The following is a 13606-nucleotide window of genomic DNA, read 5'->3' on the forward strand; positions in this document are numbered from 1 at the left end:
TCCCTTCTCTTTTGCTCTGATATATGATGATCAAAGCAATTTTCTGACAACTAATTCAACTCCTCAAATATATGGTTATAAGTAAGGTTATCAATTATTAAATGAGGTATAGCTTTCATTAATACATTGACATTCTTTTTTTTAACAATGTCTTAAGTGATTTTGGTTACTGTAAATCAATTCTCAGCCTAAGTAACTTAGGAAAAAACAAAAGAACTTTCCCCTTGTCCCCATGCACAAGGAAGCCCGTTCCATGCTGTTCCAAATCCCTAGAAGGCCTCTGCCTGTCACTTCTATACCCCTGCCATAGGACACGACTTGCCCTGAATCACAGTCATTTTAAAGGGAAGTTGATAATGTCCCTTCAGATTTTTAAAGAATGGACAGGAGGTAAACTACAAGAAGACAGAATAAAAGAACTCTTGGGCCTGACCAGACATTCTGAGCTGGGTAACTCAGGAAGCCTAGGCCTACCTGCCTACACAGGCAGACCTGTACAGCTGCTAGCACATCTAATCAACGCCAAGCATTTACTCAACTTCTAAAACATGTTCAGTACACTCTGTGCTTAGACTGAAGAAAGTAGATGTGATTTCTACCTTCAGAAAACCTATGAGAGAACAAGTTCATAATTGTATAACCGGTATCTTCCAGGCCAGTGATGAGGTATAGTCAGATGGCAGGCAGGTAGCTAATACCCATTCCCTGGCTGGGCCCTTACAGTTTTTCCACAGAAAATTCACCCAAATATCTTCAGGGCGTTAGAGGTTCAGAGGTGCATCACAAAAGCCTACTCTCTCCATATCTCCCTGTGGCCTGTGTGGTTTTGCCACTGCCATGGTGCTCTAGTACCTCCCATGTGAAAATACACATGATGCGGGGGCCTGAGCGGGGGTCTTGGGCATCCACTTCCTGCTGGTACCACTTAACAAGGCTTCTCTAGTGAATAGGCCATCCCCACAGCAAATGTCCCTACTTTTTTACTCCACCTGGACTCAGCACAGAGAGCAAATTGGAGAAGCTTTTCTTCCCCACCAGCTTTACACCTTGTATCAAGACATAAAGCAACACTTTGCTTCTATCCTTTCGGTTTTCTGTAGGAATTTGATGGTAGAAGTTTTCATTTCAGTGGCCCTTGATTTGGCTGCCGTGTTACTAATATTCAGGCGCTTGTCTAAAGAAAACCAAAAGATCCCCATACCTCTGGGCATGCAATGTCCCTCCCATTTAGCCCTGAGTATTATTACCAATCCTTGCTCTCTCTCCAGTTGTGGTGAGCTCCTTCACCATAGTACCTCTCCCCTGTGGATTGATAGGCAGCCTTTGCTACTGGCCATGGAGGTCTTAGATCACTTTCTCATTAGTTCCAACAAGTCCATTTATATTTCCTAAGAAACGCTTCTGTTTTGTGCAAATAAAGCCCTTCTGGTGGACCCATCCATCACCTCAGATCTGTTCAAAATGGCTGTAAATTGTCACATACAACATCTTAGACATGCACACCAGGATCCTCATGACACTAGTTAATGATAAATGAAAGTTCCATGCCACGTTTCCTATTTTGTTGTTTCAGATAAAGGAATATTCGTTATCCAGAGTGAGAGCCTCAAGAAATGCATTCAAGCAGGCAAATCTTCACTGATCCTGGAGAACTGCAAACCAGCAAACAAGCACATGCTGTGGAAGTGGGTTTCAAACCACCGCCTTTTTAACATAGGAGGCAGTGGTTGCCTGGGTCTGAATTTATCGAATCCAGAGCAGCTACTAAGCATATATGAGTGTGATTCCACTCATGTTTCCTTGAGATGGCGCTGTAACAGGAACATGATCACCGGCCCTCTCCAGTACACGGTCCAGGTGAATCACAACAACGTGCTTGTGGCCTCATGGAAATATCTTCATAAGTGGATTTCCTACATGTCAGGTGGTGGAAGCATTTGTGAATATCTGCACAAAGGTAAAAAATAATTTAAATGAAAGTACTTATGAAATCATGTATTTAGAAAACTTATGCCTAAGTAAAGATGTGTAAATTATATGACAGCACCCAGAGCCTCAAGGGACTTCTGCTAAATACATTTTAGTTGCTACTTGCTTATCATAAAAGGATTATTGGAATCTTAGAATGAACTTGCTAAATTCAGCTAATGAAGCAAACTCAGAATTTAAAGGTTTTAGAGGAGAAAACACTTAAGTAACTCAATGGAAAGGGGACGAAAGAACAGAAGTATAGGAGACAAAGAGAAAATAAAGGTGGAAGATAAAGTCTGTGAAGTAAAGACTTGTCAGGATGAATAGAAGAACCTCTCCTGCCACGGTTTCTATTATTGTAGAAACTCAGCCCCAGGTATGAGCATGTCTACGGAGCACCTCAATGCCTCCTCATGCCTGCCTGGCATCCATGTGATGGTCACGTACAAGGCATTGAAAGATAAACCACACACGACTGTCAGGAACAATTGGCGAGTGTCAAGCGGTGGGAAGAATGGTTTCAGGAGTGGGGGCTTTCATCCTCCGTAGTTCTATAATACTTGACATGTTAAGCAGGAAAAAAAAAAAAAACGTAAAATGGCATAAATTCTGAAACTGCAATCCTGTCTCTTAGATTCTGTTCTGTAGCTTTCCTCATTCATTCATCCATCCATCACATATTTATTGAGCAGTGACGGTTTCTCTGGTGTAGGGCTGGGCATTTAATTTATAAAAGCCAACAAGACAGATGTGGCTCCTGACCTCATGGTGCTCTGTAGAATTATGCCTTAACAAGAGCATAGTCCTGTTGAGTCATGCGTAAGGCCAAGGATGCCCCAACTCTAGGAAGGAGAGCAAGGAACTCCTACGATCCAAAGCAGGACTTTCTCCTGTACCTACGAGAAAAGAATAAAGAGAGACAGAGCCAAGAGCAGGCCATTGGCAGGACTCACTACGATAAGCAAGGGCTGCAGGCCAGCACTCTGAATAGTCTACAGTCCTAAGGAAGAACTTAATATTTTGCTTTGTGTTAATTTTTTAGGCAGATACTCACATTCCTATGCACTCAAGTGAAGACTGAGCAGAATTCAGAGGACTGGAACAAGGGGATGTGTCCTGAAACACCTGTAATTCCTCAACAGCCCAAACTTCTAGGGCCAATGATGTGGGGTGCTCTTGGTCTAGCCCCTTGCCAATTGTGGGGAAGGAGTGGGAATCTCCACAGCTGGCCCTTCCACTCCAGGACCTGTTAACTTAATCGAAGGCAGTCCTTATCCCCCTCACCATTGAAAGCCCCTGCTGAGTCATGCTTAAGGCCAAGGATGCCCGATTATTGTAATACTCTGAGAAGGCAGCCAACAGGCCACCTCTTCACACTCCTCTCTCCTTGACTATGATAGAGGTCTCCTAGCTAGTCATCCCATTTTCCCCTCTCGCCATGTAGGTTCTGTTTGCTACCCTGCACCCTGAGTTAGTCTTTAAAAATGGAAATCTGATCATGTCATTTTCCCATTCAAAACTCACTTAGTGACTTCCCACTACCCTCAGGGTAAAGGCCAAAATCCATAATGTGGCAGAGCTGGCCATTTGTGAGCTGACGCTCCAGTACTTCCCCAGTTGCACTTCCTCTTGCACCTGCTTGCTCTTTCCATTCACCCCACACATGTTCTCATTACAGGCCCTTTGTATCTGCTGTTCCTCCCACCAGAACAACTCTTCTGCAAAGACCTGCACCCTCACCTCCCCCAGTTCTTACTCAGAGAGGTCTTCACTCACAACCCTATCCAAAATAGGGCCCCTCCACCCTTCAAACACACACACAGTCATTCTGTCTTCCTACCCTGCTTTGTTTTTCTTCATGACACTTACTGCTACCTGGAATTATGTGTTTACTTGTGTATTTGCTTTCTCTTTGTCTCTCCCCAGTAGAACAGAAGCTTCATATGAAAGGGAACATCTGCAGGTTTGCTCATTAGTACATCCCCAGCGCTGGGCACATTAAATGCTCAATAAATATCTATTGAATGAAAAAAAGTAATAGGTGCCTATAAAACTCCTGAGGTTCAGATGCTGATCTCTGATGTATTTGGGGAGTGGAAGGTATTGTAAAGTAAAACTCAGGGCGGCTCAGTCGATTGAGCATCTGACTATTGATTTTGGGTCAGGTCATGATCTCATTATTGTGGGATTGAGCCCCAGGTCAGGCTCTGCGCTGAGTGTTGAGCCTGCTTGGGATTCTCTCCCTGCCCCTCTCTAGCTCATGTGCTCTCTCGCTGGCTCTCTCTCAAAATAAACATTTTTCTTAAGTTAAGAAGTAAATCTCCATTTAATTTTCCTTCTCATCCATTAACAAATATGTGTGCTACTGTCGCAGGGGCACCACAGTAAATAAACAAGTAGATAATTATGTAAACAAGCTCTCTGAACCCTTGTACTTTATCAGCATGCTCTCTGAACCCTTGTACTTTTACATACACTAGACAGTAGGTCCTGAGTGTTCTCAGTGATATAGCAAGGGCCTCACCCATTGTAGGTTTTCAGTCAATAAAAAAGTGTATTCACCATATGACAGTTTCCAAAGATAAAGCTGACGTAATACTTATTTGACTTTGTCTTTATCTTTCTCCTAGATTTGTATACAATCAAAGGGAATGCCCATGGAACACCGTGCATGTTTCCCTTCCAGTATAACCATCAGTGGCATCATGAATGCACCCGGGAAGGGCGGGAAGACAACTTACTGTGGTGTGCCACGACAAGCCGATATGAAAGAGATGAGAAGTGGGGATTTTGCCCAGATCCCAGTAAGAACAAAATCTAGGCTTCTCCATATGTCATGAATGAATCAAGCATGATTAGAAAGTTATCTGTATCTAAAGACAGGCACCAGGATTGAAATATTGAAGTTTGAATAAGCACTCTGATTCCATTTATCCAGATTTTGATTTTGTGTTTGTTTTGCCTTGAAAAGACAATTCTGATGTATACTCTTTTTTTCCCTCCTGTGTTCAAAAGATGTTAATTAGCCTTTCTTCACTAAGCTCAGTGCATAAGGATGCTTTAACCAGAATGAAATTATAACACTCCGTATGCTCATTAATCCCAGCTTCCGGGCAGAATACGTCAAAACAAACCTAAATGCACATAAAACTCATTCTTTATATCTACTTTCAGTCCACCCCCCTCTTATAAGCTGCCTTAATTTCTCCATGTCCAGACTGCTTGTCTTGCCCATTGTCAAGTCCAGGCATCAGCTAGCTCCTTGATGACCTTTCTAAAATCGCTGTTGCCCTCATTATTTCTCAACAATGAGTTCTCATCTTGATTCCCTTTCCTTATTACTCAATTTCTAGCTAGAACTTCAAAATCTGACAGCTGCAATGTTCCAACTTTTTTTCATTTAGTACTTATTTTATTTTTATTTAGCTAAAAGTTTTCCAATAGCTCCTAAATACTGAAGAATATTTATATATACCTTTTACTTTCTATATTCAATGTCCTTCACCTTGGTTCCTGCAAGTCAGAGAGTATTGCTCCTACTATCTCATCTTCTTGCCCCTCTCCTTCATATATATAACAAAATGCAACAAATAAATTTGAAGCAAAAGCAAATTGAAGAGATGAATTCCAAAGAATGTGATTTATAAGTTATCTGTAGAATTGTTTTGTAATCTAAGAACCAGTATGGTTTAGTGAATAAAAGAGAATATAGGCTTTGAAGTCAGACAGACCAAGACTGGGGTCCTTTTCCTTTTCCTTTTCAACAATGAGATCTTGAGTCTCAGTTTCTTCACCATAAAGTGGAGATCATAACAGTACCTTTTAGAGTTATTGAGATCCAATTAGATGATGCATCTAAGGCAATTATACTATCTGGCACATGGTAAGCACTCACCATGATTAGCCATCACCATCAACATGTATCATCATCAAAGATAACTTATCTTTTCAGTATGCACTTCTGAATCAATGACCCCTTCTCTTTATTGTCTGTCAACAGCACTAAGCCAGGCATAGCAGTGAATACCAAGAGTGTTAGGACTTAGGACCCTGCCTTCAAAGAACTTGGCGTCTAGATGTAATACAGTACAGATTTGCTCTATGCTGGAAAATGCAAGACTATATTTGATATGATATTCTAGAATCACCTATGGCATAGGTACAAATGCATATCCTGGCCCCTCTCTCAGAGATGCAGTGAGTCCAGTGTCTGGAATCCAAGGATCTGCATTTTTTTAATTTAAACTCAAGCTAGTTAACATACCATGTAGTCTTGGCTTCAGGAGTAGAACCCAGTGATTCATCTCCTACATGTGGCACTCAGTGCTCATCCCAACAACTGCCCTCCTTAATGCCCATCACGCATTTAGCCCATCCCCCTGTCCACCTCCCCTCCAGCAACCCTCAGTTTGTTCTTTGTATTTAAGAGTCTCTTATGGTTTGCTTCCTTCTCTGTTTTTATCATATTTTTCATTCCCTTCCCCTATGTTCATCTGTTGTGTGTTTTAAATTCCACATATGAGTGAAACCATATGACATCTGTCTTTCTCTGACTGACTTATTTCACTTAGCATAATACTCTCTAGTTCCATCCACACTGTTGCAAATGGCAAGATTTCATTCTTTTTCATCACCGAGTAGTATTGTATTGTATATAAATACCACATCTTCTTTATCCATTCATTAGTCAATGGACATTTGGGCTCTTTCCATAATTTGGCTATTGTTGATACTGCTGCTATAAACATCGGGGTGCATGTGCCCCTTCGAATCAGCATTTTTGTATCCTTTAGATAAATTCCTAGTAGTGCAATTGCTGGATCCTAGGGTAGTTCTATTTTTAATCTTTTGAGGAATCTCCATACTGTTTTCCAGAGTGGCTGCACCAGTTTGCATTCCCACCAACAGTGCAAAAGGGTTCCCCTTTCTCCACATCTTCGCCAAGATTTGTTGTTTCCTGAATAGTCCATTTTAGCCATTCTGACAGGTGTGAGGTGGTATCCCATTGTGGTTTTGATTTGTATTTCCCTGATGATGAGTGATGTTGAGCATCTTTTCATGTGTCTGTTAGTCATCTGGATATTTTCTTTGGAAAAGTGTCTATTCATGTCTTCTGCTAGTTTCTTCACTGGGTTGTTTGTTTTTTGGGTGTTGAGTTTGGTAAGTTCTTTATAAATTTTAAATACTAACCCTTTATCCAGTATGTCATTTGCAAATATCATCTTCCATTCCATTGGTTGCCTTTTAGCTTTGTTGATTATTTCCTTTGCTGTGCAGAAGCTTTTTATCTTGATGAGGTCCCAATAGTTCACTTTCGCTTTTATTTTCCTTGCCTCCAGAGACATATCAAGAAGTAAGCATCTGCATTTTTGACAAGTACCCAAAATGATCCTGTTGCAGATAATTCTTCATCAGACAATTCATAGCATGCAGATAATCCTGTGCCACATAGATCCATATACATAGGTGATATTAAGACATTTAACCACTAATATGTTATGTGCTATTGACCAATCCAAGTAGAGACTTTAGCATGGAGGTTAGGAATCCCAAAGGCCCAGTGCTGGTATTAACCCCTCAGCTGCTGGAATGTGAGGAGGTGGGATGAAGGAAAAGATGCAGGAGAGACTGGCACAGCAAGGGGCCCTCAGGGAGCTCAGGATGGCAGCTATTCACCAACCAGCATGAAAGTGTTTCATTGTTTAATAACTGCTTAGTCATTAACCTTCTCTATCTGAATCTGAATATCTGTATGTAGGTGGATGTATTTATAATCCCTATGCTCCTTAGATTCTTGAGTCAGATGTCCTATCATTTGCATTGTCTTCTCTTTCCATTTCTATCTCTCATAGATGTCCTTATTAAAAGTACCTGAACCAACACCAACAGCATTAACATGTATTTCACTGTATTCTTGAGGTTCTGTGAAAAGCCCTTTACCATCCTCTGTCTCTTATGCAATTATTATTTCCCAGATGGAAGCCTGGGTGTAGTGGTGCTTGGGGCTTTTCACCCCCTGTGCCACCCCAGTCTTCTGATAGCGCAGAAGCTGCTTCTGCTTCTGCTTGACAGCCTGCTAGATTCCAGCTCTCCTGACCTTTACCACAACCAGTAGTGCATGTATATTTGTAAAGTGCTAAATTACAGTTCCAGTTTTCTTCCTTTCTTGTTACTTTTAGTTCCTGGTGACCAACATAACTCAAAATGATGTGTCAGAGGGTGAAATCTGAGCAAGCTGATGGCTCTTTCCACAGGAGCAACAAGTGGATAGAATAGGGAGGAGTGAGTGGAATAAAGATTTGTGCTTCTGTATATCATCTTTCTTAATGGAAGTTTTTAGTATCTCAACGTAAAATGATGCTTCTTTTTTTTAAAAAAAAAAGTTGATTTTAAGTGAGCAAATTTTAAATTTAATATTACTACATATACAAACACACTGGCAGTGAAAGATGCAATAAAATACCTATCACTATAAATTTTCAGGAACAAGGAGTATATAGAAATCTCTCTGGGTTTGTTTAGAGGCAATTCTTTGCCATCCTAAGTACCTCTTTTTTTTTTTTAATTTTTTTTTAACGTTTTATTTATTTTTGAGACAGGGAGAGACAGAGCATGAACAGGGGAGGGTCAGAGAGAGGGAGACACAGAATCTGAAATAGGCTCCAGGCTCTGAGCTGTCAGCACAGAGCCCGACGCGGGGCTCGAACTCACGGACCACGAGATCATGACCTGAGCTGAAGTCGGCCGCCCAACCAACTGAGCCACCCAGGCGCCCCCCTAAGTACCTCTTAATTGTGTGTTTTATACAGCTGGACAGTCATGTTTAGTTAGTTTGAGATATTTTTAAGATACTAACCTCTGAAATAGCCTGAGGATTGCCCTTGAACCTTATTCAGCTGATACAGTTTTTTTACCACTAACTTCAATGGTATAACAGAGCAGATTGGTACTAACACGGATGTATGACTCCAAACCTCACCTAAGCCTTCAACACTGGTTGCAATGCTATAGTCTTTTGTCATGCTGCTCACTTGCTCACCACAGTGACACTACCAACCTCTCTATCCTCCTCTAACTTCTTACCCTACCCCCGATTCTCCTTCCTGATTCTCCTGAAATGACCTCAATTCCTACTCATAATGAAAACAGGATCTATCAGAGGGGAAGTTTTGACAATTTCCTGCTCCCTAACCTTTAAACCTACTTGGGTCTGCACCCATCTTTTTTCCTCCATCCTGTACAATGGTGTTCCTCCTTCTACCCTAAGGCAAATTCTCCCCCACCCTTGGACTCCAGAGCCCCACATTCATCCTTCTCCAACCTGTATCTAAGTGTTTCTCAATGTGTGATCCCCATTCTGGCAGGATCACCATTCCCTGCAGGCTTGCTAGAAATGCAAATTATCAGCCATAGCCCCAAACAACTATATCAGAAATTCTAGAAGTGCAGCTCTGCAATCTGTTTTAACAAGTCTTCTAAGTAATTTCAGTGCACACCACTCTATTGGATCCTTCTCCATTAGCAGTCAAACATGCTCATGTCTTAAAATAACATCTTAAAAATAGTAGGACACCCTCATCCCCACTTATGCCTCCTGAAAACACCCATGTCTTTCACCACTCCCCAACAGACAGTTCAAAAGAATTGTCTATACCTCTTCACCTTGCTTTCATTTTCTCTGTCTCTCCTTTACTTCTATGACAATGCATGCCTGATCTCCACTTCCACAAATCATTCATTCATTCAGTCCCACAAATTTGTATTGAACACCTACTATGTGCCAAGCTCACTGCTGAGATTACAGCCATGAACATGAAAGATGAAAGTCATAGTGCCTGCCCTAATGAAGTTCACATTCGAGAATGATACCCAAATTAATATATAATTACAATTTTTGATAAGTACTACTTTAACAAAATGTTGTTATCAGTAAGAAATCTAATTTAAATTTGTGAGTCAAGGAAGGCGTTCCTGAGTATGTTGTATTTAAACTCTAGTCCAAGAGATGAGTAAGCGTTATCAAGATAGAAAGTGAGGGGATGAGATATCCATTCACAGGTGCATGGTGCAGCAGTGTACCAAAGAGGCAAGCTGAAAAGAAGCCTATAGGCCTGGTCAGCACTGGGTGTACCGGCAATAAGGGAATATATTGTTTGAATAGAACTGAAAAGAAATAATAAAACCAACTACAGGTTAATCTACTTTTGACTCACCGTGCACATGCACTGACAATTCTAAACAACGTCCGTGATAAAATACTGTTACCTGTCGAGGGTGACTGCTTCCCCACCATCACTCCCAGCATGCCACTAGCCATGTGTCTGAAGGCTTTGAGGAGGGAAAGAGGTGACTGCTACTATCTAGGAAAGGCAACGTGGCAAGAGCACAGTGAGTAAGGGAGAAAGGAACAAGACATTCTGGAGAGGTTGGCAGAGGTCAACTCATGCAGAGGCAAGATAATTCAAGGTGTCCTAGGGGTAAAGAGTTACCTAATTCTAACTATAAATGGAAGCTATAAAAGGATCTTAAGCAGTGATGTGATAATGATTTACAAAATTTTAAGGGTCATTCTGACTTCTTTATGGCAAATAGCTTAGAAGGGAGTAAGAGAGAAATCCTGGAGATCAGTTATAAGGCCACATCAGTAGTTGACCCAGGGATAGTGGTGACTTGGGTTAGGTAGCAGAAAGGGGATTGGAGAATAGATGTATTGAAGATCTAATTTGGAAATAGACTGAATAGGATGTGATTGTCAGGAACACAGCTGAGCTGGAGAGAAGGAGCTGAGCTGTCGGGTGCCTGAGTGGTTGATTCAAGCAACAAGCCAAAAATGAAAGAGTTAAAGCCTTTCATCACTTACTGTCAGATGTAAGCAAGAGCCTAAAGTGGGAGGAAGTACCAACTCCTCTTGTTCCATTTTTCCTTATGAAATGGCACACTGGTTGAGGGTCAAAAGGATCAGAGGGCTCTCAACAAAAGCTTCCTCAGTTTTGTGGACTCTGGGATCAAGGGTAAGGAGGGGAGAAAAGCTAGTAGTGGAAAAGGACTGAGTGAGAGTCAGAGTGAGTAAAAGTGTCTTCAGAAAGTTCCCCCTCCTCCACCCCCAACCTCAGCAGAGGTACATGAAGAGGATATCATCCCAAGGCCGCAGATAAAGAGGCCTAGAAATGAAGGTTCCAGGGCTAGGAATGCAAACAAGTGAAGAGCATGATGGGCCAGGGGACCTGAGTCTTTGACTAAAACTCCCTTCAGAGACTTCAGTGCACTGGCTATGAGCCAAGTCCGATGTGGGAGTGCATCCTTCCCCCATGAAGTCTGCCGGGTAAAACCTTTGTAATTGCCTATGGTCAGGCCTGAAAAATCATATATAGATTTTTAACCAGGAGGTGGGACTCCTCACTGGTAAGGAGAGACTTAAAGGAGATAAGGGAGAAAATGAGATGTTAATTAAGACCCCAGGTTTCTGATATGCATAGCTAAGTTAATGGAGATACAGATTTGGAAGAGACAATCAAGCATTCAGACTGGAACTGGTTACATATCAGTCAATCATGTGAGATGTGGACTAGGCAGTTAGACGTAAAGGCCTCTAAATATCTGAGAGTTGCAGTAATGGGTTAGATAGTCTAGAGTATGTGTAGAATAGAAAGAAAGGGGTTCAGGCCCAAGTCTTAAGACCTAAACACTCAGTTTGACCAGAGAAGAATGAACCAGCAAAGGAGACTGAGACTAGGCGGCCAAAGAGGTAGAAGTGTAACCAAGCATGTAAAGTCAAGAAAAGAGAGTATATCTGCCAAGAGAGAAAGCTCAACTTGCCAAACGTGGCTGACGGGCTTGATTTGACAAGATCTGAAACTTAAGTGTTTGCTGGACTTGGCAACATGGAGGTCATTGATGGGCTTAACAAGATGTGCTCTAGTTGCCAGACTGAGTGGGTTAGAGAGTAAATGGAAAAACAGAAGAGGAGAGAACACTTCCTAATTCATTCTGTGAGGCCAGTATTACCTTGATATTGAAACCAAACAAAGGCATTATAATGAAAGAAAAGTACAGACCAATATTTCTCATAATGTAGATGCATAAATCCTCAACAAAATACTGGCAAACAGAACTCAACAACATACAAAAAGAATTGTATACCATGATTTATCCCAAGAATGCAAAAGTGGTTTAAAATCTGAAAACCATTAATATAATACCCATATCAATAGGAAAAAGGGCAAAAGCCACATGATTATTTCAATGAATGCAGAAAAAAAATATTTGACAAAATTTAACATCCCTTCATGGAATTAAAAAAAAAAAAACACTAAAAACCAAGAACAGAAGGGAATTTCCTCACCCTAATAGGAGCATCTATGAAAAACCCACAAACATAATTAATGGTGAAATACTGGATGCTTTCCTCATATGATCAGGAGTCAGATGAGAATGTCCACTGTCACCACCTCTATTCAACATTGTACTGGAGGTTCTAATCAGGTCAAGTAGGCAAGAAAATGAAATAAAAGGCATCCAGATTGGAAACAGGAATTAAAACTATCTCTATTTGCAGATGACATGATCTTGTACATATAAAATTCTAACGAATCCATTAAAAAAAAATTACAAGTAATAAACACATTCATAGGATACAAGATCAATATACAAAAATCAACTGTATTTCAGTACAGTATCATTGAACAACGCAGAAATTAAATTAAGAAATCAATTCCATTTATAATAGCATCCAAAATAATACATAAAATACTTCGGGAAACATTTAACAAAAGAAGTGAAAAACTTATACTCTTAAAACTACAAAATATAGTTGAAAGAAGTTCAAGAAGACCTAAAATGAAAACATATTCCATGCTCATGGGACCAAAAGACTTAATATTGCTAAGGCACTATTACCTCAATCTCTTTAAAATTCTGGCTGACTTCTTCGTAAAAAGTGAAAAATTTATCCTAAAATTCATATGGAAATTCAAAGAATCCAAGAGAGCCAAAATGAAATGAAAAAGAGAACAAAGTTGGAGGACTTATACTTCCCAATTTCAAAACTTATGCAGAGGTATAGTAATCAAGACAATGTAGTACTGTCAAAATTGACTAGGAGTAAAAAAAAAAAAAAAAAAAAAAATTGACTAGGAGTGCCTGACTGGATCACTTGGAAGAACATGCGACTCTTGATCTTGGGGTTGTAAGTCTGGGTCCCACGCTGGATGTAAAGATTACTAAAACATAAATAAATAAACTTTAAAAAACTGGAATAAAATTGCAAGTCCACATTTATGGTTCATTGACTTTGGATAAGGATGCCAAGATAATTTAATGGGGAAAGAATAGTCTTTCAGCAAATAGTAAGGGAAACTGGATATTCACAATCAAAAGAATGAAATGGAACTCCTATCTCTCTCTCACCTTATAAAAAAATTAACCCCAAATAGATCAAAGACTTAAATGGAAAAGATAAAACTGAAACTCTTAGAAAAATATATAGGGACATAGCTTCATGCTCTTGAATATGGCAATGCGTTCTTAGATATGACATCAGAATTCAAGGAACAAAAAAATAGATAAATTGGAGTTCATCAATATTAAAAAAAATTGTGTTTCAAAGGACAGTATCAAGAACATAAGAAGACAACCC

The 13606-nt window shown here is 40.3% G+C and overlaps 1 protein-coding gene across 1 annotated transcript in view; it reads left to right on the top strand.

Moving 5' to 3' along the window:
- PLA2R1 (phospholipase A2 receptor 1) overlaps positions 1-13606 on the top strand; it is a 121329-nt gene that overhangs the window by 16555 nt on the left and 91168 nt on the right. Inside the window, exons 2-3 of the mRNA XM_078451212.2 lie at positions 1574-1957; positions 4602-4775. Coding sequence (XP_078307338.2) covers positions 1574-1957; positions 4602-4775 — 558 coding nt within the window. The remainder of the gene's footprint in view (positions 1-1573; positions 1958-4601; positions 4776-13606) is intronic.

Source organism: Panthera onca, chromosome C1, assembly GCF_046562875.1.
Source record: "Panthera onca isolate mPanOnc1 chromosome C1, mPanOnc1 haplotype 2, whole genome shotgun sequence".
In the NCBI taxonomy this organism is placed as follows: Eukaryota; Metazoa; Chordata; class Mammalia; order Carnivora; family Felidae; genus Panthera; species Panthera onca.